Source organism: Salmo trutta, chromosome 12 (genome assembly GCF_901001165.1).
Source record: "Salmo trutta chromosome 12, fSalTru1.1, whole genome shotgun sequence".
Taxonomy (NCBI): domain Eukaryota; kingdom Metazoa; phylum Chordata; class Actinopteri; order Salmoniformes; family Salmonidae; genus Salmo; species Salmo trutta.
Genome location: NC_042968.1, coordinates 85,469,381 through 85,494,672, shown reverse-complemented (window position 1 = coordinate 85,494,672; position 25,292 = coordinate 85,469,381). Strand labels below are relative to the sequence as shown.

Below are 25,292 nucleotides of genomic sequence, written 5' to 3'. Positions count from 1 at the left end.
TGGTCATAAGAGAGACGCTGGTGTGAAGCTCAGGCTCCGTTGGATTTGAGTACCATGAGGCCCAGATGGTGGCCTTAGTAAGAGATGGCTATTCAATTCAATTGGTAGCAGCACTAGACACTGCTGGTGTGGCGAAGGCTTGTTTGGGCATACGGGTACATACGGCTGTGATGTTGATGAAGGACTCACCGCCGTGCACATGGTGTAGCCGGCGCCAAAGTCAAAGCGACACTGCTCGTCCATGGAGTAGTGGATTCCTGGTAACTGTGGCAACGCCGGCCAGTCATGGTCGAAGGGGTCGTCACGGAGACAGTCATACGAGCTGTGGGAGGAAAACATATTCATTGGAGTTGAAGGGTTTGGTTTAGATCTATCATTTTAATTGATTATCTCAAAATTGAATATTCATTGTATTTTACACTGTAATCCCATAAATCAGGGGTGTCAAAGATGTTTACATTTCCTTGCAGTCAAAATGTGCAAAAACGAGTTCTCTATCCATAGTTTTTGGGAATTTTCGATGCTCCTTGACTGTCTATTGATTATTGATGAGCTGGTCAGTCAAGAAACTGTATGAATGTAAGGGAAAGGGAAAGGGGGATACCTAGTCAGTTGTACAACTGAATGCATTCAACGGAAACCAAACCATTTGTTTGGAACCCTGCAATAAGGGAAGAGCCACATGGCTGAAATACACACACAGAGACCTCCCTCCCTCCCTAATTAACCTAATCTAATCTGTACACACACAGAGACCTCCCTCCCTCCCTAATTAGCCTAATCTAATCTGTACACACACAGAGACCTCCCTCCCTCCCTAATTAACCTAATCTAATCTGTACACACACAGAGACCTCCCTCCCTCCCTAATTAACCTAATCTAATCTGTACACACACAGAGACCTCCCTCCCTAATTAACCTAATCTAATCTCTACACACACAGAGACCTCCCTCCCTCCCTAATTAACCTAATCTAATCTGTACACACACAGAGACCTCCCTCCCTAATTAACCTAATCTAATCTGTACACACACAGAAACCTCCCTCCCTAATTAACCTAATCTAATGTGTACACACACAGAGACCTCCCTCCCTCCCTAATTAACCTAATCTAATCTATACACACACAGAGACCTCCCTCCCTCCCTAATTAAGCTAATCTAATGTGTACACACACAGAGATCTCCATCCCTCCCTCCCTAATTAACCTAATCTAATCTGTACACACACAGAGACCTCCCTCCCTCCCTAATTAACCTCATCTAATCTGTACACACACAGAGATCTCTCTCCGTCCCTAATTAACCTAATCTAATCTGTACACACACAGAGATCTCCCTCCCTAATTAACCTAATCTAATCTGTACACACACAGAGACCTCCTTCCTTCCTTCCTTCCCTCCCTCCCTCCCTCCCTCCCTCCCTCCCTCCCTCCCTCCCTCCCTCCCTAATTAACCTAATCTAATCTGTACACACACAGAAACCTCCCTCCCTAATTAACCTAATCTAATCTGTACACACACAGAGACCTCCTTCCTTCCTTCCTTCCTTCCTTCCTTCCCTCCGTCCCTCCCTCCCTCCCTAATTAACCTATTCTAATCTGTACACACACAGAAACCTCCCTCCCTAATTAACCTAATCTAATCTCTACACACAGAGACCTCCCTCCCTCCCTAATTAACCTAATCTAATCTGTACACACACAGAGATCTCCCTCCCTCCCTAATTAACCTAATCTAATCTGTACACACACAGAAACCTCCCTCCCTAATTAACCTAATCTAATCTCTACACACACAGAGACCTCCCTCCCTCCCTAATTAACCTAATCTAATCTGTACACACACAGAGATCTCCCTCCCTCCCTAATTAACCTAATCTAATCTGTACACACACAGAAACCTCCCTCCCTAATTAACCTAATCTAATCTCTACACACAGAGACCTCCCTCCCTCCCTAATTAACCTCATCTAATCTGTACACACACAGAGACCTCCTTCCCTAATTAACCTCATCTAATCTGTACACACACAGAGACCTCCCTAATTAACCTAATCTAATCTGTACACACACAGAGACCTCCTTCCCTAATTAACCTAATCTAATCTGTACACACACAGAGACCTCCCTCCCTAATTAACCTAATCTAATCTCTACACACACAGAAACCTCCCTCCCTAATTAACCTCATCTAATCTGTACACACACAGAAACCTCCCTCTTTCCCTAATTAACCTAATCGAATCTGTACACACGCAGAGACCTCCTTCCCTAATTAACCTAATCTAATCTGTACACACACAGAGATCTCCCTCCCTAATTAACCTAATCTAATCTGTACACACACAGAGACCTCCTTCCTTCCCTCCCTCCCTCCCTCCCTCCCTAATTAACCTAATCTAATCTGTACACACACAGAAACCTCCCTCCCTAATTAACCTAATCTAATCTGTACACACACAGAGACCTCCTTCCTTCCTTCCCTCTCTCCCTCCCTCCCTCCCTCCCTCCCTCCCTCCCTCCCTCCCTAATTAACCTAATCTAATCTGTACACACACAGAAACCTCCCTCCCTAATTAATCTAATCTAATCTCTACACACACAGAGACCTCCCTCCCTCCCTAATTAACCTAATCTAATCTGTACACACACAGAGACCTCCTTAATTAACCTCATCTAATCTGTACACACACAGAGACCTCCTTCCCTAATTAACCTAATCTAATCTGTACACACACAGAGACCTCCCTCCCTAATTAACCTAATCTAATCTCTACACACACAGAAACCTCCCTCCCTAATTAACCTCATCTAATCTGTACACACACAGAAACCTCCCTCCTTCCCTAATTAACCTAATCTAATCTGTACACACGCAGAGACCTCCTTCCCTAATTAACCTAATCTAATCTGTACACACACAGAAACCTCCCTCCCTAATTAACCTCATCTAATCTGTACACACACAGAAACCTCCCACCTTCCCTAATTAACCTAATCTAATCTGTACATACGCAGAGACCTCCCTCCCTCCCTCCCTAATTAACCTAATCTAATCTGTACACACACAGAAACCTCCCTCCCTAATTAACCTAATCTAATCTGTACACACACAGAGACCTCCTTCCTTCCTTCCCTCCCTACCTCCCTCCCTCCCTAATTAACCTAATCTAATCTGTACACACACAGAAACCTCCCTCCCTAATTAACCTAATCTAATCTCTACACACACAGAGACCTCCCTCCCTCCCTAATTAACCTAATCTAATCTGTACACACACAGAAACCTCCCTCCCTCCCTAATTAACCTAATCTAATCTGTACACACACAGAGACCTCCTTCCCTAATTAACCTCATCTAATCTGTACACACACAGAGACCTCCCTAATTAACCTAATCTAATCTGTACACACACAGAGACCTCCTTCCCTAATGAACCTAATCTAATCTGTACACACACAGAGACCTCCCTCCCTAATTAACCTAATCTAATCTCTACACACACAGAAACCTCCCTGCCTAATTAACCTAATCTAATCTCTACACACACAGAGACCTCCCTCCCTCCCTAATTAACCTAATCTAATCTGTACACACACAGAGATCTCCCTCCCTCCCTAATTAACCTAATCTAATCTCTACACACACAGAGACCTCCTTCCCTAATTAACCTAATCTAATCTGTACACACACAGAGACCTCCCTCCCTCCCCAATTAACCTCATCTAATCTGTACACACACAGAGACCTCCTTCCCTAATTAACCTCATCTAATCTGTACACACACAGAGACCTCCCTAATTAACCTAATCTAATCTGTACACACACAGCGACCTCCTTCCCTAATTAACCTAATCTAATCTGTACACACACAGAGACCTCCCTCCCTAATTAACCTAATCTAATCTCTACACACACAGAAACCTCCCTCCCTAATTAACCTCATCTAATCTGTACACACACAGAAACCTCCCTCCTTCCCTAATTAACCTAATCTAATCTGTACACACGCAGAGACCTCCTTCCCTCATTAACCTAATCTAATCTGTACACACACAGAAACCTCCCTCCCTAATTAACCTCATCTAATCTGTACACACACAGAAACCTCCCTCCTTCCCTAATTAACCTAATCTAATCTGTACACACGCAGAGACCTCCCTCCCTCCCTGCCTAATTAACCTAATCTAATCTGTACACACACAGAAACCTCCCTCCCTCCCTAATTAACCTAATCTAATCTGTACACACACAGAAACCTCCTTCCCTCCCTCCCTCCCTACTTAACCTCATCTAATCTGTACACACACAGAAACCTCCCTCCTTCCCTAATTAACCTAATCTAATCTGTACACACGCAGAGACCTCCCTCCCTCCCTAATTAACCTAATCTAATCTGTACACACACAGAAACCTCCCTCCCTCCCTAATTAACCTAATCTAATCTGTACACACACAGAAACCTCCCTCCCTCCCTCCCTAATTAACCTAATCTAATCTGTACACACACAGAGACCCCCCTCCCTCCCTAATTAACATAATCTATACACACACAGAGACCTCCCTCCCTAATTAACCTAATCTAATCTGTACACACACAGAAACCTCCCTCCCTCCCTAATTAACCTAATCTAATCTGTACACACACACAGAAATCTCCCTCCCTCCCTAATTAACCTAATCTAATCTGTACACACACAGAAACCTCCCTCCCTCCCTAATTAACCTAATCTAATCTGTACACACACAGAAACCTCCCTCCCAAATTAACCTAATCTAATCTGTACACACACAGAGACCTCCCTCCCTAATTAACCTCATCTAATCTGTACACACACAGAAACCTCCCTCCTTCCCTAATTAACCTAATCTAATCTGTACACACACAGAGATCTCCCTCCCTCCCTAATTAACCTAATCTAATCTGTACACACACAGAGACCTCCCTCCCTCCCTAATTAACCTAATCTAATCTGTACACACACAGAAACCTCCCTCCCTCCCTAATTAACCAAATCTAATCTGTACACACACAGAGACCTCCCTCCCTAATTAACCTCATCTAATCTGTACACACACAGAAACCTCCCTCCTTCCCTAATTAACCTAATCTAATCTGTACACACACAGAGACCTCCCTCCCTCCCTCCCCAATTAACCTAATCTAATCTGTACACACACAGAAACCTCCCTCCTGCCCTAATTAACCTAATCTAATCTGTACACATACAGAAACCTCCCGCCCCAATTAACCTAATCTAATCTGTACAAGACCATAAGACAACATAAAGCCATGTTATCCTAGGGTAGAGATGTGTATGTCCTGACTGTGGCACCAGAGAGAGGTCAGAGGTCAGGGTTGACCTGGACTCACTTCAGGTACTTGTTGAGCTCCTCCTGGCTGCATCGGGACCAGTGGAATCGATGGAAGGCAGCCTGCACCAGAGGGGCCATGATGCTTCCCATGGGCACCTCATCACCACATTCATTACCAGGGGGACCATCGTGCTCCATACCCAGCCTGACAGGGGAGGACAGGATGGCGTCACATAAACAGCAGGCACTAATTACATGTCTGGGAGTATGCATGCAGGTGTTCCGTGTGCTGTATTCATTTTCAATTGAGTTAACCTACAAAATGTAAATGCCTCTAACTGTAGTAATACATGTGTTTGTGTATACTGTGTGTTGAACGGTGTTTGTGTATACTGTGTTGAACGGTGTTTGTGTATACTGTGTTGAACGGTGTTTGTGTATACTGTGTTGAATGGTGTGCGTATACTGTGTGTTGAATGGTGTTTGTGTATACTGTGTGTTGAATGGTGTGTGTATACTGTGTGTTGAATGGTGTGTGTATACTGTGTGTTGAATGGTGTGTGTATACAGTGTGTTGAATGGTTTGTGTATACTGTGTATTGAATGGTGTGTGTATACAGTGTGTTGAATGGTGTGTGTATACTGTGTGTTGAATGGTGTGTGTATACAGTGTGTTGAATGGTGTGTGTATACAGTGTGTTGAATGGTGTGTGTATACTGTGTGTTGAATGGTGTGTGTATACAGTGTGTTGAATGGTGTGTGTATACTGTGTGTTGAATGGTGTGTGTATACTGTGTGTTGAATGGTGTGTGTATACAGTGTGTTGAATGGTTTGTGTATACTGTGTGTTGAATGGTGTGTGTATACAGTGTGTTGAATGGTGTGTGTATACTGTGTGTTGAATGGTGTGTGTATACTGTGTGTTGAATGGTGTGTGTATACTGTGTGTTTAATGGTGTGTGTATACAGTGTGTTGAATGGTGTGTGTATACAGTGTGTTGAATGGTGTGTGTGTATAAGTGTGTCTCACACGTGTCCAGTCTCGTGTGCCACAACGAAGGCAGAGGAGAAGCCATCCTCGTGGTTGAGAGTGCAGCTCCGCACTGGGTGGCACATACCCGTCACAGGAGCGTAACCTAAGCAACGAGAGAAAGAGAGAGAGCGAGAGAGAAAGGAGAGAAAAAGTGAGTGAGAGAAAGAAAGAGAGAGACAACCTGAACCCTATGCTTATTGTTCAATGTAAGGTTATTTTGACCCTTGACTATTGTTGTTATTGTTGTCCCTTTGACCATATTGATTATTATTATTTTAATGATGTTGATATTGTAAATCTCCAAAGTAAGCTTTGGCAATACGTACATTGTTGTCATGCCAATAAAGCAAATTGAATTGAATTGAAAGCGAGAGAGAGAGAGAGAGAGAGAGAGAGAGAGAGAGAGAGAGAGAGAAAGAGGAAGGAGTGTTTATACTGTATGCACACACCTGATGTGTATATTGTATGAGAGCACATTAATAATTATGTCCAGTACCTTGCATGCCGGAGGGGCCAAACTCCTGTCTGGTGAGGAAGATGGCATGGTCATGGTACTCTGCATCACTCCTGTCTTCCTTCTGCTGCAGGAAGGCCCAGCGACATACGTTCTCCAGACTCTGAGACGGGTTCCCCAGCTCAATCAGACTCAAAGACTGGAGCCAATACAGGAAAGGACTGTCACCACATCACCTCAGTCCCTTCTTACAAACTCTATAAGAGGATGTTGTATATTTCCCAGCATGTCTGCAGTGCATTGAAATAACTTTTTTCCAAAGTATTCGTGGCATATCCTGCAAGCCAGTAGGTGGTACTCTTGAAGTTCCAAATGCCTTAGAGGTGGCACACCGATGCCATGACAGCAAATTAGGAATTCTCTCACATAAACTGGCAATCACAGGCAATCCATAATACAATTCATGTAACTCCTAACACACAACATGAGAAAAAGCCTTGTTCTGTAGCTATAGTAACGGGGTTTTACTATTACCGTAAATTCCGGACTATAAGCCGCAACTTTTTTCCCAGGCTTTGAACCTCGCGGCTTAAACAATGACGCGGCTAATATATGGATTTTTCCTGCTTTCAATTTTTTTTTCTCCAAAAAAACACATTCTGTGACGTGCTCAGTTTTTGGCGGCATGAAGCTTTCATTAGACCAATGAAATTGCCGAACGGGTTAAGGTCAAACAACTTTTTTGTTTACTGTTTAGATTAAATCGAGCGCTCTCAAACTTCCCATCATTCTGATTACGGTAGTCATTTTGTCACCCTCATCATGGCAAAGACACGGAGAAATGCATATGATGCAGCTTTCAAGTTGAAGGCGATTGATCTGGCTGTTGGAAAAGGAAATAGAGCTGCTGCACGGGAGCTTGGTCTTAATGAGTCGATGATAAGACGTTGGAAACAGCAGCGTGAGGAATTGACTCAGTGCAAAAAGACAACTAAAGCTTACTGCTAATTTTTTATTTTTTGTTACAAGCCGTGTTTCGTTAAAACCTATTTATTTTTGTTACAAGCCGTGTTTCGTTAAAGCCTGTGTAAAGTTAATTTGTTTCAATGTACCGGTAGGCACCTGCGGCTTATAGACATGTGCGGCTTATTTATGTTCAAAATAATATATTTTATAATTCAGTGGGTGCGGCTTATATTCAGGTGCGCTTAATAGTCCGGAAATTACGGTAAATACACTGTTACCAAAAGTAGATACAGTACAGGTGGATTATTTTCTTTAAATCTTTTTAAAATTGTATTTGGCATTTTAAACATTATACAGACAGGGAGAAGGCAAAACACAAGCTGATCTCCTACTGCACCAACCCCACACCAACCCCCCAAGCTCCAACAGAGCTCCACCCCAATACCAGAGTACAGGAGTATTTCAACATGGGGATCTCCTACAGGTTACATCTGCTGACCATGTTAGTGAATGACTGAGACCTACTGTGTCTTACCTTTGCAGGACACAACATGATGATCCGGACCAGAACCACGTTGATGTGGGCACCCAGGGTACCATCCTGGTAAATCTCATTCACCTGCAGAGACAGACAAACAGACAAATAGACAACCAGACATAGGCATGTGGCCTGACAATACAGCACATGATCTTATACCACAGCATTGTTGAATACTAGTTTTTGATTGGCTAGAAATGCATTCTAGAGTGGGCATTAATACCAGATAGATGGACAATTGGAATGCATATCACCTGCCTGACATATTTGAGAGAGATTGGATATAGTGCAGGTCAACGGGACCTGGCACATCTCCATCTGACATTGATATGTTGGAATTTGATCAATGCATCATTAGTTTGCACCTTTTCCCCAAAAATGCACCTCTTTCTAGAAATGCACCTCTTCCCCAGTAATGCACCTCTTTCTAGAAATGCACCTCTTCCCCAGAAATGCACCTCTTCCCCAGAAATGCACCTCTTCCCCAGAAATGCACCTCTTCCCCAGAAATGCTCCTCTTTCTAGAAATGCACCTATTACCCAGAAATGCTGATATTTCAAAAAATGCGCCCCTTCCCCAGAAATGATACTCTTTCTAGAAATGTACCTCTTCCCCAGAAATGCACCTCTTCCCCAGAAATGCACCTCTTCTCCAGAAATGCACCTCTTCCCCAGAAATACTCTTCCTGTAATGTGATTTAAATGTGTCTCTCTCTCTGAGAGGAGGTCATATTCAAAAAGTCTCCACACATACAACTAGCGTACAAAACATTATGAACACTAATATTGAGATGCACCTAGCGCTGTGGCGTTATTTTATAGCATGAAGAATACAATTGAACAAATGATTTGAGGGAGTGCGCAGATGCGGCTATTCTGTGTTGAGCGGTTAACAAAGAAATAGGTAGTCATATATGCTTCATTTAGAGTTATTAATGTAACTTTAGTTGTTCTACAAACATTGGGCTATATGTTTTGATTTTTATACATTGTAAGGCTGCATGATGTGACTCTAATGATGATTTGAAAAAAAGTTGCTTGAAAGGCATGAGCTCTGCTTTGTTTCTTTGCGCAGGATGTACACACTACATCAGTCTCTGATTCACAATTTGACAAGCACTTGATAATGCCTCGAATTTAAAGGTGGCATCCCCTTTGTGTGGCCCGTAATGCACCCTAAAATAATCCATGCCTTTTGTGTCCAGTGGCCATTGTGCCCTTGGCCCGGAGTGCTGTGCGCTCTGATGTACCTCTCACTCACATGGCTCTCCATCACCTGATTCTGTCTTTCTCACAGGCTACAAGTGAAGACAGAAACACCAGGGATGCAACTACGCACATCCTTATCCAATTCCTAGGTGCATATTGAAGATATTGGAAGATTTATCCACGTTTACTTTTCGTCAGCCAACAAGATAAGTAGGCCTAATGAACAGCAAAAGCACTAGCCTATGTCAGTCTACTATCCCCCACAGCACAAAAGTCGACATATTCTATTCTGTGTGAGAAATAAATATTCCAAACATAGTCTTGGACAGTTGTGGGATGCGATAGATCTCAAATTACAGTTTTTGGCTCAATTCTCGAATGAGAATGATTTTTTTCAAAACAATAAGTTAAAATCTCTGAACAATTAGTTTCTTGTTCACACCAGATTTAAGCAAATTGCATGTGTTTTGGCACATGTGCAAAAGAGGAAGTACAATTGTCTACAATTTGCACAATAACTACATGCACATGGCTGATCAAAACTGATGAGTTGATTCTCAGTGAAATTGTCATACTCTTCACAACTTCTAAACATTCTTTCATCATGTGAGCCATCACATGCAAAATGATCCATTAAATTATCAAAATCTGTCAGACATACATGTATATTCTGTAAATATCAATGACATGGAATGTTTGTGATGTCTGCTAAATTGGCAAATTACCTGCCAGGTGACATAGTAATGAAATAGGAATCACAATCTTACCAATCAAGTTTGGAAGCATATACAGTTGAAGTCGGAAGTTTACATACACTTTAGCCAAATACATTCAAACTCAGTTTTCACAATTCCGGATATTTAATCCTAGTCAAAATTCCCTGTCTTAGGTCAGTTAGGATCACCACTATATTTTAAGAATGTGAAATGTCAGAATAATAGTAGAGAGAATGATTTATTTCAGCTTTTATTTCTTTCATCACATTCCCAGTGGGCCAGAAGTTTACATACACTCAATTAGTATTTGGTAGCATTGCCTTTCAATTGTTTAACTTGGGTCAAACGTTTTATGTAGCCTTCCACAAGCTTCCCACAATAAGTTGGGTGAATTTTGGCCCATTCCTCCTGACAGAGCTGGTATAACTGAGTCAGGTTTTTAGGCCTCCTTGCTCGCACATGTTTTTTTAGTTCTGCCAACAAATTTTCTATGGGACTGAGGTCAGGGCTTTTTGATGGCCACTCCAATACCTTGACTTTGTTGTCCTTAAACCATTTTGGCACAACTTTGGAAGTATGCTTGGGGTCATTGTCCATTTGGAAGACACATTTGCGACCAAGCTTCAACTTTAACTTGCTTCAATATAGCCACATCATTTTTGTTCCTCATGATGCCATCTATTTTGTGAAGTGCACCAGTCTCTCCTGCAGCAAAGCACCCCCACAACATGATGCCACCCCCATGCTTCACGGTTGGGATGGTGTTCTTCGGCTTGCAAGCCTCCCCCTTTTTACTCCAAACATAACGATGGTCATTATGGCCAAACAGTTCTATTTTTGTTTCCTCAGACCAGAGAACATTTCTCCAAAAAGTACAATCTTTGTCCCCATGTGCAGTTGCAAACCGTAGTTTGGCTATTTTATGGCGGTTTTAGAGCAGTGGCTTCTTCCTTGCTGAGCGGCCTTTAGGTTATGTCGATATAGGACTCGTTTTAATGTGGATATAGATAATTTTGTACCTGTTTCCTCCAGCATCTTCAAAAGGTCCTTTGCTGTTGTTCTGGGATTGATTTTCACTTTTCGCACCAAAGTTCGTTCATCTCTAGGAGACAGAACGCGTCTCCTTCCTGAGCGGTATGACGGCTGCATGGTCCCATGGTGTTTATACTTGTGTACTATTGTTTGTACAGATGAACGTGGTACCTTCAGGCATTTGGAAATTGCTCCCAAGGATGAACCAGACTTGTGGAGGTCTACAATTTATTTTCTGAGGTATTGGCTGATTTCTTTTGATTTTCCCATGATGTCAAGCAAAGAAGCACTGAGTTTGAAGGTTGGCCTTGAAATACATCCACAGGTACCCCTCAAATTGACTGAAATTATGTCAATTAGCCTATCAGAAGCTTCTAAAGCCATGACATAATTTTCTGGAATCTTCCAAGCTTTTTAAAGGCACAGTCAACTTAGTGTATGTAAACTTCTGACCCACTGGAATTGTGATACAGTGAATTATAAGTGAAATAATCTGTCTGTAAACAACTGTTGGAAAAATTACTTGTGTCATGCACAAGGTAGATGTCCTAACCAACTTGCCAAAACTATAGTTTGTTAACAAGAAATTTGTGGAGTGGTTTAATAACGAGTTTTAATGACTCCAACCTAAGTGTATGTAAACTTCCCACTTCAACTGTATATGGAGCTTGCCCACAGCACAATCACTACCATTTTTGAACATGGAGGAACATCACAACCCTGAACAGCAGCTTCATGCTCATGGAAGAGAAAGAAGAAGATGTGTAAGAATGCGTGGTGGTGGTGGTGTTAGGGGGAAGACATAATAGAGGAAGAGGTAGAAGGCAAAGAATAAGAGTCCTTAAATATGTAAATATGTACCTGTTCTTTACTTTTGTTTTGGAATTTCATTCACAACAATACAGCAACTATTGTAAAGGTAAATGCAAGTCTGAAAATCACAATGTACCGTAAGACATATATGAGGAATATACAGTAATACAGCACAATTTGAATACAATATACTATCTGTAACATGATCTATTTGTGAATTCTACATGTCATATATAGGACTGCACAACGACCTCATGCTGGTGGCAGAGCAGCAGTATTTAGCCATCAGCAAGAACAAGAAATTTGCAACATGGTCATAGCCAACAATTCCATCAGGCTAAGAGAGATCCAAAGTGCAATCATAAATGACAACAATATCTTCACAAATATCAATTCTGTCAGCATTTCCACTATAGACAGTGTTTTGAAAGAAAATCAAATGACTATGAAAAAACTCTACAAGGTTCCACTTGAGAGGAATAGTGACAGAGTGAAGGAGCTGCGGTAACAGTATGTCCAGGTAGGAGCTGTGGTACCAGTATGTCCAGGTAGGAGCTGTGGTTCCAGGATGTCTAGGTAGGAGCTGTGGTACCAGTATGTCCAGGTAGGAGCTGTGGTACCAGTATGTCCATGTAGGAGCTGCGGTACCAGTATGTCCAGGTAGGAGCTGCGGTACCAGTATGTCCAGGTAGGAGCTGTGGTACCAGTATGTCCAGGTAGGAGCTGTGGTACCAGTATGTCCAGGTAGGAGCTGTGGTACCAGTATGTCCAGGTAGGAGCTGCGGTACCAGTATGTCCAGGTAGGAGCTGCGGTACTAGTATGTCCAGGTAGGAGCTGCGGTACCAGGATGTCCAGGTAGGAGCTGCGGTACCAGTATGTCCAGGTAGGAGCTGCGGTACCAGTATGTCCAGGTAGGAGCTGTGGTACCAGTATGTCCAGGTAGGAGCTGTAGTACCAGTATGTCCAGGTAGGAGCTGTGGTACCAGTATGTCGAGGTAGAACCTGTGGTACCAGTACGTCCAGGTAGGAGCTGTGGTACCAGTATGTCCAGGTAGGAGCTGTGGTACCAATATGTCCAGGTAGGAGCTGTGGTGCCAGAAGATCCCACCACCAAAGGACCAAGCAGCGTGGGCCGATGGACTGGACATGGGAGGACATCCTGGATGGCAAAGGATCCTGGACGTGGGAGGAGATCCAGGCCGGAAGGGATCGCCTCCCATGTCCAGGTGGACATGTCCAGGGAACAGGTGGAAGCAGCGAGGGAGGTACAGCGACGAGATCGACAGGCAAGGCAACAACGGAGGCCCGAGAGGCAGCGGCAAATATTTTTTTGGGGGGGGCACACGGGTAGCTTGGCTAAGGTGGTTTTAAGACCTGAGCCAACTCCCCGTGCTTACCGTGGGGAGTGAGTGACTGAACAAGCACCGTGGTATGCGGTGATGCGCACTGTGTCGCCCATGCGCACTCACAGCCCGGTGTGCTCGGTACAAGCTCCTCACCATTGCCGTGCTGGAGTTGGCCGTCAGCCAGGAAGAAGTGCGCCGGCTCAGCGTATCTGGTCTCCAGTGCATCTCTACGGCCCAGGTTATCCTGTGCCTGCTCTACGCACGGTACCCCCCATTCACCAGCGCAGCACAGTTCGTCCTCTACCAGCGCCCTGCCCTTGCTGGGCTACAGTGACCATCCAGCCAGGATGGGGTGTGCCAGCCCTGAGCTCCAGACCTCCGGTGCGCCTCCACGGCCCAGTGTGCCCTGTCCCTGCTCTGCGCACCCAGTCTCCTGTGCGTCTCCCCAGTCCGGTGGGACCGGTTCCAGCTCCACGTAGGAAGCCTCCAGTGATGATCAATGGTCCAAAGCCTCCAGTGATAATCCATGGCACGAAGCCTCCAGTGATGATCCATGGCCCGGAGCCTGTAGTGATAATCCATGGCACGAAGCTTCCAGTGATGATCCATGGCCCGGAGCCTGTATGGATGATCCATGGCACGAAGCCTCCAGGGATGATCCATGGCCCGGAGCCTGTAGGGATGATCCATGGCACAAAGCCTCCAGTGATAATCCATGGCCCGGAGCCTCCAGTGATGATCCATGGCACAAAGCCTCCAGTGATGATCCATGGCGCGGAACCTGTAGTGTTGATCCATGGCACGGAGCCTGCAGCGACGGTCCCCAGTCCGGAACCTACAGAGACGCTCTCCCGTCCGGAGCCTCCCGCGACGCTTTCCAGTCCGGAGCCTCCGGCGACGCTCTCCAGTCCGGAGCCTCCGGCGACGCTCCCCAGTCCGGAGCCTCCAGCGACGCTCCTCAGTCCGGAGCCTCGAGCGACGCTCCTCAGTTCGGAGCCTCCAGCGGCGCTCCTCAGTCCGGAGCCTCCAGCGGCGCTCCTCAGTCCTGAGCCTCCAGCGGCGCTCCCCAGTCCGGAGCCTTCAGCGACGGTCCGCAGCCCGGAGCCTTCAGCGACGGTCTGCAGCCCAGAGTCTTCAGCGGTGGTCTGCAGCCCCGAGTCGTCAGCGGCGGCCTGCAGCCCAGAGTCTTCAGCGGCGGTCGGCAGTTCAGAGCCTCCGGCGATGATCCACGGTCTGGTTCATCTGGCGACGCAGAAGCGGGGGGATCAGCGGGCGGTGTGGGGGCTACGCCCCGAATCAGAGCCGCCGCCAAGTATAGATGCCCACCCGGACCCTCCCCTATAGGTTCAGGTTTGCGGCCGGGAGTCCGCACCTTTGGGGGGGGGGGGGGTACTGTTACGCCCTGACCTGAGAGAGAGGGTTTGTTTCTCTATGTGGTTAGGTCAGGGTGTGGGTGGGCATTCTATGGTGTCTATTTCTTTGTGTTGAGCCGAGTATGGTTCCTAACCAGAGGCAGCTGTCTATCGTTGTCTCTGATTAGGAATCATACTTAGGCAGCCTTTCCCCACCTGTAGTTGTGGGATCTTGTTTTTGTACTGCTTGTTAAGCCTGCAAGACGTTACGGTCATTGTCATTGTTTATTCTTTTGTTTGTAGTGTTCTGATTTATAATTAAATAACAAGATGAACACTCACCACGCTGCGCTTTGGTCCACTCCTTTTGACGATCGTGACAGCCGGGTCAAAAATTACCCAAAGACAGTCTTTGTACCCTGGCGGTGTACAGCTTTCATGGAAATATGAACAAAGGCGATGTTTCACTTTTTCTAATGTTGGGGCCACTTTACAAAAAGTCATCAAATTTCAAGTTGAAAAAATATAATTTAGGGCGTTTTCTCTGCTGTTAAACATAGTGGCGGATCATTTTTATACCCTTAAGACAAGACAAGGGTTAAGACTGTTCCACAAATTTTGGGGAAAAGCGATTGAGAAACTGTAATACAACCACGCAATGTGGCTGATGCGACAGATCCGAACGTTTTGCTTAAAATGTTGATAAACTATTAGGCTATTTCTTCACATTATAAGCGCAGCAATGCGCACACGGCAAAAGGCTATAAGCGCAAATGTTCCATTAGCAGGGAAAAAACATTATCAAAAGTGACCGCAAATGCAATTATGCATGTAATGCTTTTAATATAAAGGTGCATTTTTATGGTGAAAATTATCTTCCCCAACTCACGCGCTGCTTATATATGCCAGTTAGGCTCTACACCCCTTGTAAAGCAGATTAATGTGCTTAATTTTAAGAAGTTATTTGGCCACTTCAGTTGTGATCCAAGCCTTATCAAAACATAAGGCTTATGGGCTAGGCTACATGAGGTGTGTGACTACGATTCGAAAAAGTCGCAAAAAAAAGGCATTATTTCTTATGTTGTGCGTCATTCACAAGTGATGATTTATAATTTACAAGGTATAGGCTAATATTGTCACCCATCAGGCTATTATTGATTTAAGCTTGTCCTTACATATATTAAATAATATATGTATGACATTATTTTGATTTAGAATGGACCATTATCGTGCACCTGTCTCGAAACAGGGGCAGTGAGAAAAAATACATGTCATCTATGCACTTAAATAGCGAATGGAGGATGCTTTTCCCGTGGTTCATTTTCATGCCAGCCAGGTAGGCTATACTCCTGTTGTAAAGACAATAAGTGTGCTTAATATTAGGAAAGTTGAGAAATAAATATAGTAGGCCTAGCTTATAGAAAGCTGATGGTAACCTCTTCTTTTTAGTAGAGGCCATCACTCAGGCAACTGCATAGCCTATAGAAATGTTGAGCAACATGAGCTTATGGGCTTTGATGAAGTGTTTGATTAGATTTTCGATTACATTTTCTTTGATGTCAGAGTGATTAGAGGGACAATAGAGTCCTGAGTACCAGGCAGTTAGCAAGTTTGGTAGGCTACTAATGACCATCAGCAGCATCAGAGCTTGGAGAAGCCTAATTACCGTGACTAAACGGTCACGTGAAATTTGACCACCTTCATGACTCGTGACCGCCAGTGTGGCGGTAATACGGTCACCACAACAGCCCTAGTTGCACCCCCTTTCCCCCCTCAGAACAGCCTCAAATCGTCGGGCATTGACTCTACAAGGTGTCAAAAGTGTTCCACAGGGATGCTGGCCCACAGTTGTGTCAAGTTGGCTGGATGTCCTTTGGGTGGTGGACAATTCTTGATAGACACGGGAAACTGTAGAGCGTGAAAAACCAAGCAGCGTTTCAATTCTTGGCCCTTACCCCGCTCAAAGGCAATTCAATATTTTGTCTTGCCCATTCCCCCTCTAAATGGCACACATACAAAATCCATGTCTCAATTGTCTCAAGGCTTAAAAATCCTTCTTTAACCTGTATCTTCCCCTTCATCTGCACTAATTGAAGTGGATTTAACAAGTGACATCAATAAGGGATCATAGCTTTCACTTGGATTCACCTGGTCAGTCTGTTATGGATACTCAGTGTATGTTATGTCTTCTGTCACAGTTCCAGTCCCAACTGTCAGAGATCAGTGAGAGAAGAGAGGCAGGCGCTTTACATGGCATCCCAGTGACCCTCTGACCCCGTCTGGCCGTATCTGACTCCATCTGTCCCTGTCTGTCTCACTTTCTGCCTGCCTGTCTGTCTGCCTGCCTGTTTGTCTCTCTCTGTCTGCTAGTCTGTCACACCTTAGTCTGACCCCAGTCTCATTACTCCTTCACTCATCTTATCTGTCCTGGCCAGGGCCCCAGGGGAGGAGGCCCAAAACACAGTGCAGGGAGAGTGAGGGGTCTGTCTCTGTGTGTGTGTGTGGGGGGGGGGGGGGGGGGGGGGGGTGCGAGAGAGAGAGGTAAGTGTAGAGGTATAGAGGGAGGACAGTCCCGTCAGATAGACTACTCTAATGAGGAGAGGCAAGGAGAACAGGGAGAACAGGGAGCAGATAGAGAGCAGAACAGACATGCACACTGACTGACTGACTACACACTGACAGACTGACTGACTAACACACTGACTGACTGACTGACTGACTGACTGACTGACTAACACACTGACAGACTGACTGACTAACACACTGACTGACTGACTGACTAACACACTGACTGACTGACTGACTGACTGACTAACACACTGACAGACTGACTGACTGACTGACTAACACACTGACTGACTGACTGACTGACTAACACACAGACTGACTGACTGACTGACTGACTGACTGACTGACTAACACACTGACTGACAGACTGACTGACTGACTGACTAACACACTGACAGACTGACTGACTGACTGACTAACACACTGACTGGCTGACTGACTAACACACTGAGTGACTGACTGACTGACTGACCGACTGACTGACTGACTGACTGACTGACTGACTGACTGACTGACTGACTGACAGACTGACTGACTGACTGACTAACACACTGACAGACTGACTGACTGACTGACCGACCGACTGACTGACTGACTGACAGACTGACTGACTAACACACTGACTGACTGACTGACTAACACACTGACAGACTGACTGACTGACTGACTGACTGAGTGACTGACTAACACACTGACTGACTGACTGACTGACTAACACACTGACAGACTGACTGACTGACTGACTAACACACTGACTGACTGACTGACTGACTGACTAACACACTGACAGACTGACTGACTGACTGACTGACTAACACACTGACAGACTGACTGACTGACTGACTAACACACTGACAGACTGACTGACTGACTGACCGACTGACTGACTGACTGACTAACACACTGACTGACTGACTGACTAACACACTGACAGACTGACTGACTGACCGACTGACTGACTGACTGACTGACTGACTAACACACTGACTGACTGACTGACTAACACACTGACTGACTGACTGACTGACTGACCGACTGACTGACTGACTAACACACTGACAGACTGACTGACTGACTGACTAACACACTGACAGACTGACTGACTAACACACTGACTGACTGACAGACAGACAGACAGACAGACTGACTGACTAACACACTGACTGACTGACAGACTGACTGACTGACTGACTGACTGACTGACTAACTGACAAAAATGTATATCTTTTTTTTTTATATAAATTTGAGTTCCATGAAACAGCTTGGGAGTTTGACAGTGGGAGAAAAAGGTGGATGGAGACAGTGAGAGAGAGAAAGAGAGAGAGAGCAAGAGATCGAGAGAGAGAGAGAGAGAGGCTCGAGGGAGGGAGGATAGAAAATATAGGATAATGCAAAAACCAACTCTGATGGAAAATCTTTAGCTGTATTATTTAATCTATTACACGTAGTAGCCACCTTATCATTTTACAATAGGCCATTACAGGGTTTCTTGACAAGACTAAAATGACAATATTATAGAATTTACGTTGGAGTTCAGATACCTGATTCCTTTATGTATTATGCAATTGAATGCAGTTGAATTGGCACCAATGCACAATACTCCAAAGCGAGTCTATCAGAGCCGTTAAGGACCAGTCACCAGTCAGGAGAACACTGCCTGTCTCCCTCATGCTCTCTAGCTCTCTCTCCTCTTCTTCTACATAAGAGTTGCTAAGCAACCTTCAGAAGATGTCCTTGGTAGAAACCCCCTGGGATCCTGGGGCTGGGCAACTCACTCTTGATGGGCGGGGCCAGCTGCACCTGAGCCCTGAGCCTGTCTGTCTGAATGCCTGCAAATCAAACTTAATTTATATAGCAAATCCCCTCACAGAGGATGCATTTCTTAAGAAATAAAATAATACAAGTTAAGAAAGATAAAAATACATTTTTTTTTCTCTAAAATGAGACCAATAAAATATTCAAACAAAAATAAAATAACAATGGACATGAGAGACTAATGCATTAAAATAAATACGATAAATAGAATGGGATAAAATAAATCAAATAGATAGTATGACTAAAAGCAGCTTAAGTAAAAGCATGGTAAAGTAAAGACTCTGACTACTTTGGCGGCTGAGAAAGTATTTTCTAAACCTCTCGCTTTGTGCTGGATGTGTCAATGTGTAGTTAATACATGCATAGACTATGAGCAGAATTACTGTTAATACATGCATAGACTATGAGCAGAATTACTGAATTACTGTCTTAGGACCTCAATTAGCCAAGAAATCTCTACTTTGAACGAGATGGTTTTCTTGAAGCTGTGCCGTGCCATTTTCCCTAGATTTTCCCCCCATGTGGGCCAGCCCCCTAGTCAATGAGCTTCAGACCCTAGCATTTGAGTGACAGCTAGCAAGCGGTCTGCCCAGCATTATCAAATGAGGTTGCAGGGCAGGCCCAATGGCTAAGTGGACACAGCAGAGAGAGAGAGAGAGAACAAGGACGTGGTGCACATATCTGCACATATGTGACGTAGTAAGCATTTTTCGGGGACGACTTTTGGGTCCTGAGTGCTACTTTCAGAACTACTGGCTAAAAAGTATACAAAAGTACCAGAGAATCTCTTTAAGATCTTAAAAATCTCAAAAGTTTCTGAGGTCCTAAGATCTTCTGGCAGGCTGTTCCAAAGGCCAGGAACTATGGTCAGTATTCCAGTTCAAGGCCATTTAATGCCTTGAACATTGACGCAGGTGGGGTGCGTCACTTGAGTGGGTTGAGTCACTGACGTGATCTTCCTGTCCGGGTTGGCACACCCCTTGGGTTGTGCCGTGGCGGAGATCTTTGTGACCTATAATCTGCCTTGTCTTAGGATGGTAAGTTGGTGGTTGAAGATATCACTCTAGTGGTGTGGGGGCTGTGCTTTGGCAAAGTGGGTGGGGTTATATCCTGCCTGTTTGGCCCTGTCCAGGGGTATCGTCGGATGGGGCCACAGTGTCTCCCGACCCCTCCTGTCTCAGCCTCCAGTATTTATGCTGCAGTAGTTTATGTGTCGGGGGGCTAGGGTCAGTCTGTTATATCTGGAGTATTTCTCCTGTCTTATCCGGTGTCCTGTGTGAATGTAAGTATGCTCTCTCTAATTCTCTCTCTCTTTCTCTATCTTTCTCTCTTTTTCTCTCTTTCGTCCTCTCTCGGAGTACCTGAGCCCTAGGACCATGACTCAAGACTACCTGCCCTGATGACTCCTTACTGTCCCCAGTCTAAATGCTGCTCCAGTTTCAACTGTTCTGACCTGTTCACCGGATGTACTACCTGTCCCAGACCTGCTGTTTCAACTCTCTAGAGACAGCAGGAGCGGTAGAGATACTCTGAATGATCGGCTATGAAAAGCCAACTGACATTTACTCCTGAGGTGCTGACCTGTTGCACTCCCGACAACCACTGTGATTATTATTATTTGACCCTGCTGGTCATCTATGAACATTTGAACATCTTGGCCATGTTCTGTTAAAATCTCCACCTGGCATAGCCAGAAGAGGACTGGCCACCCCTCATAGCCTGGTTCCTCTCTAGGTTTCTTCCTAGGTTCTGGCCTTTCTAGGGAGTTTTTCCTAGCCACCGTGCTTCTACACCTGCATTGCTTGCTGTTTGGGGTTTTAGGCTGGGTTTCTGTACAGCACTTTGTGACATCAGCTGATGTAAGAAGGGCTTTATAAACACATTTGATGTGATTAGATTTAATGCTTTAAAAAAATTATTAAAGCAATTTTACAACTATAGAAACTAACAGGCAACCAATGCAGAGACTTTAAAACGGGTGGTATGGGTGCTCTCTTTCTGGTCTTAGCTAGCACAAGTGCTGCAGCATTCAGAATTAATTGGAGTTGGCTAATGCTTTAAGTAACACCTCTATGAAGAACATGCATGTAATGCTTTATAACACCCTTTATAATGATCTATAACACTGACTATAGGCATCTATAATAACTCTGTCTGTCTGTCTGTCTTATAACATTTCTGTTGACCTGAGTGGGGGCCACTGAATGGCCACCATGTCAGGCAGAGCAACACAATTTCTGGGTGCACCGGTTTAAGTGAGAATTGATTTTGTTGGATTCAACCTATTCCTCTGCTTCAGTGGATCATGTTACAGCTAAATGACTCCTCTCAATGAGGAATAACAAAACTGTCGTACAGTGTGTTTCTGGGTCGTGCAATTGATCTTGTTTTCATCAAATATTTCACAGCTGATATTTCTAGAAAATGAGCTGTCATGAAGCTTTCCAATAATTGTAGAGTGAATAGTACTCTACTGAATCAAGTGAAATAGTAAAGGCCTGCTGTTACAGATACAGCTGTGAAGCCATTTCCTGCCTTAGCTGAATCAAATAACCATATGATCAGTATTTACAAGACACCCATCGCACCCATCTCTCCATGTTCCTCTCATACAAACTCTTTAGCCCTCAACTCTTATATGAATCTCCCGTCCCCCATTTCATTCCTGCCCTCCTCTCTCCATATCGCTTCCTGGATCTGCCCCCTGCCTGTGCCTCCTACCCCATCCCAAACTCTGTGTTAATAACCCCGGCAGCAGGGTCCTCATTAGCACTGGCCCTTGTCCTGACCCACCAGAGGAAATGGGCAGGATTCTGTTAGCTCGTATTCACTAACTAGGTAGCTGGCTGATTCTGTTAGCTCGTATTCACTAACTAGGTAGCTGGCTGATTCTGTTCGCTCGTATTCACTAACTAGGTAGCTGGCTGATTCTGTTAGCTCACATTCACTGGCTAGGTAGCTGGCTGATTCTGTTAGCTCATATTCACTGGCCAGGTAGCTGGCTGATTCTGTTAGCTTGTATTCACTAACTAGGTAGCTTGCTGTTTCTGTTCGCTCGTATTCACTAACTAGGTAGCTGGCTGATTCTGTTCGCTCGTATTCACTAACTAGGTAGCTGGCTGATTCTGTTAGCTCACATTCACTGGCTAGGTAGCTGGCTGATTCTGTTAGCTCACATTCACTGGCCAGGTAGCTGGCTGATTCTGTTAGCTCATATTCACTGGCCAGGTAGCTGGCTGATTCTGCTAGCTCATATTCACTGGCCAGGTAGCTGGCTGATTCTGTTAGCTTGTATTCACTGGCCAGGTAGCTGGCTGATTCTGTTAGCTTGTATTTACTGGCCAGGTAGCTGGCTGATTCTGTTAACTTGTATTCACTAGCTGAATCTGTTAGCTTGTATTTACTAGCTAGGTAGCTGGCTGATTGAAACCAGAGAGGCCAGAGTGCCAGAAAATCATTATAATCAAATGAATAATGCTACAAGGTCTCACACAGGATCTACTGAACATTCATCTGAGGAGAAGTGGGTGGTGGAACAGACAAATATTTAAAAGGAAAAAACACATGAAATAGTGAAAGGGAAGCACATAACACAGGTTAGAGGATGATTTTGTGGTAGAAAGGTGGAAATGGCTTAATGTGTGAACAGGGTGAAGTGTAATGTAGCGTTATGTAGGAAAGTGTTGTGTAGTGTAGTTTAGTGTTATGTAGTGTAGTGTTATGTAGTGTAGTTTAGTGTTATGTAGTGTAGTGTTGTGTAATGTATTGTTATGTAGTGTAGTTTAGTGTTATGTAGTGTAGTGTTGTGTAGTGTAGCGTTATGTGGTGTAGTGTTATGGAGTGTAGTGTTATGTAGTGTAGTTTGGTGTTATGTAGTGTAGTGTTGTGTAGCATAGTGTTATGTAGTGTTATGGAGTGTAGTGTTATGTAGTGTAGTTTAGTGTTATGGAGTGTAGTGCTGTGTAGTGTAGTGTTATGTCGTGGAATTTAGTGTTATGGAGTGTAGTGTTATGTAGTGTAGTTTAGTGTTACGTAGTGTAGTGTTATGTAGTGTAGTTTAGTGTTATGTAGCATAGTGTAGTATAGTATAGTGTTATGTAGTGTAATTTAATGTCATGGATTATAGTAATATGTTGTGTAGTGTCGTGTTGTGTAGTGTTTTGTAGTGTAGTGTCGTGTTATGTAGTGTAGTTTAGTGGTATGTAGTGTAGTGTTATGTAGTGTAGTTTAGTGTTATGCAGTGTAGTGTTATGTAGTGTAGTTTTGTGTTATGTAGTGTAGTTTAGTGGTGTGTAGTGCAGTTTAGTGTTATGTAGTGTAGTTTAGTGTTATGTAGTGTAGTGTTATGTAGTGTATTTATGTAGTGTAGTTTTATGTAGAGTAGTTTAGTGTTATGTAGTGTAGTGCTATGTAGTGTAGTTTAGTGTTATGTAGTGTAGTTTAGTGTTATGTATTGTAGTGTTATGTAGTGTGATATATTATAGTGTTATGTAGTATAGTGTAGTGTTATGAATTATAGTGTGGTGCAGTATAGTATATTGTTGTGTAGTGTTATGTAGTGTAGTATAGTGCTATGTACTGTAGTGTAGTGCTGTGTAGTGTTATCTAGTGCAGTTTAGTGTTGTGTAGTGTGGTGTAGTTTAGTGTTATGTAGTATTATGTAGTGCAGTTTAGTGGTATATAGTGTAGTGTTAAGTAGTGTTATGTAGTGCAGCGTAGTATAGTATAGTGTTATGTAGTATAGTGCTGTGTACTGTAGTGTTATGTAGTGTAGTGTAGTATAGTATAGTATTATGTAGTGGAGTGGAGTGTTGTGTAGTGTATTGTAGTGTAGTGTTATGTAGTGAGGTATAGTTTAGTTGTATGTAGTGCAGTGTTGTGCAGTTTAGTGTTAAGTAGTGTCGTTTAGTGTTATGTAGTGTAGTGTTATGTAGTGTAGTGGTGTATAGTATATTCTTATGTAGTGTAGTGTAGTATAGAGTTATGTAGTGTCGTTTAGTGTTATGTAGTGTAGTGTTATGTAGTGTATTTATGTAGTGTAGTTTTATGTAGAGTAGTTTAGTGTTATGTAGTGTAGTGCTATGTAGTGTAGTTTAGTGGTATGTAGTGTAGTTTAGTGTTATGTATTGTAGTGTTATGTAGTGTAGTATGTTATAGTGTTATGTAGTGTAGTGTAGTGTTATGAATTATAGTGTGGTGCAGTATAGTAATATGTTGTGTAGTGTCGTGTAGTGTTTTGTAGTGTAGTGTCGTGTTATGTAGTGTAGTTTAGTGGTATGTAGTGTAGTTTAGTGTCATGCAGTGTAGTGTTATGTAGTGTAGTTTTGTGTTATGTAGTGTAGTGTTATGTAGTGTAGTTTTGTGTTATGTAGTGTAGTGTTATGTAGTGTAGTTTAGTGTTATGTAGTGTAGTTTAGTGGTGTGTAGTGCAGTTTAGTGTTATGTAGTGTAGTTTAGTGTTATGTAGTGTATTTATGTAGTGTAGTTTTATGTAGAGTAGTTTAGTGTTATGTAGTGTAGTGCTATGTAGTGTAGTTTAGTGTTATGTAGTGTAGTTTAGTGTTATGTATTGTAGTGTTATGTAGTGTGGTATATTATAGTGTTATGTAGTGTAGTGTAGTGTTATGTAGTGTAGTGTTGTGTAGTGTTATGTAGTGTAGTGTAGTATAGTATACTGTTATGTAGTGTAGTGTGATGTACTGTAGCGTAGTGTTGTGTAGTGTTATGTAGTGGAGTATATTGTTATGTAGTGTATTGTAGTGAAGTGGTATGTAGTGTAGTATAGTGTAGTGGTATGTAGTGTAGTTTAGTGTTATGTAGTGTAGTGTTGTGTAGTGTAGTATAGTGTAGTGTTATGTAGTGTAGTGTTATGTTGTGTAGTTTAGTGTTATGTAGTGTAGTGGTATATAGTGTAGTTTAGTGTTATTTAGTGGAGCGTTATGTAGTGTAGTGTTGCGTTGTGTAGTGTAGTACAGTATAGTGTTTTGTAGTGGAGTGTTGTGTAGTGTAGTGTTATGTAGTGTAGTTTAGTTGTATGTAGTGTAGTTTTGTGTCATGTAGTATTATGTAGTGTCGTGTTGTATAGTATAGTGCCATGTAGTGTAGTGTAGTGTAGTTTACATTTAAGT

At 43.6% G+C, this 25,292-nt stretch overlaps 1 protein-coding gene across 1 annotated transcript in view; it reads right to left on the bottom strand.

The window, feature by feature from the left end:
- The window catches only part of LOC115204532 (A disintegrin and metalloproteinase with thrombospondin motifs 2), an 80,458-nt gene that overhangs the window by 13,624 nt on the left and 41,542 nt on the right, over positions 1 to 25,292 (bottom strand). Inside the window, exons 5-9 of the mRNA XM_029770188.1 lie at positions 8,310 to 8,393; positions 6,851 to 7,007; positions 6,352 to 6,457; positions 5,379 to 5,525; positions 190 to 322 (exon numbers count right to left, since the gene is read on the bottom strand). Coding sequence (XP_029626048.1) covers positions 190 to 322; positions 5,379 to 5,525; positions 6,352 to 6,457; positions 6,851 to 7,007; positions 8,310 to 8,393 — 627 coding nt within the window. The remainder of the gene's footprint in view (positions 1 to 189; positions 323 to 5,378; positions 5,526 to 6,351; positions 6,458 to 6,850; positions 7,008 to 8,309; positions 8,394 to 25,292) is intronic.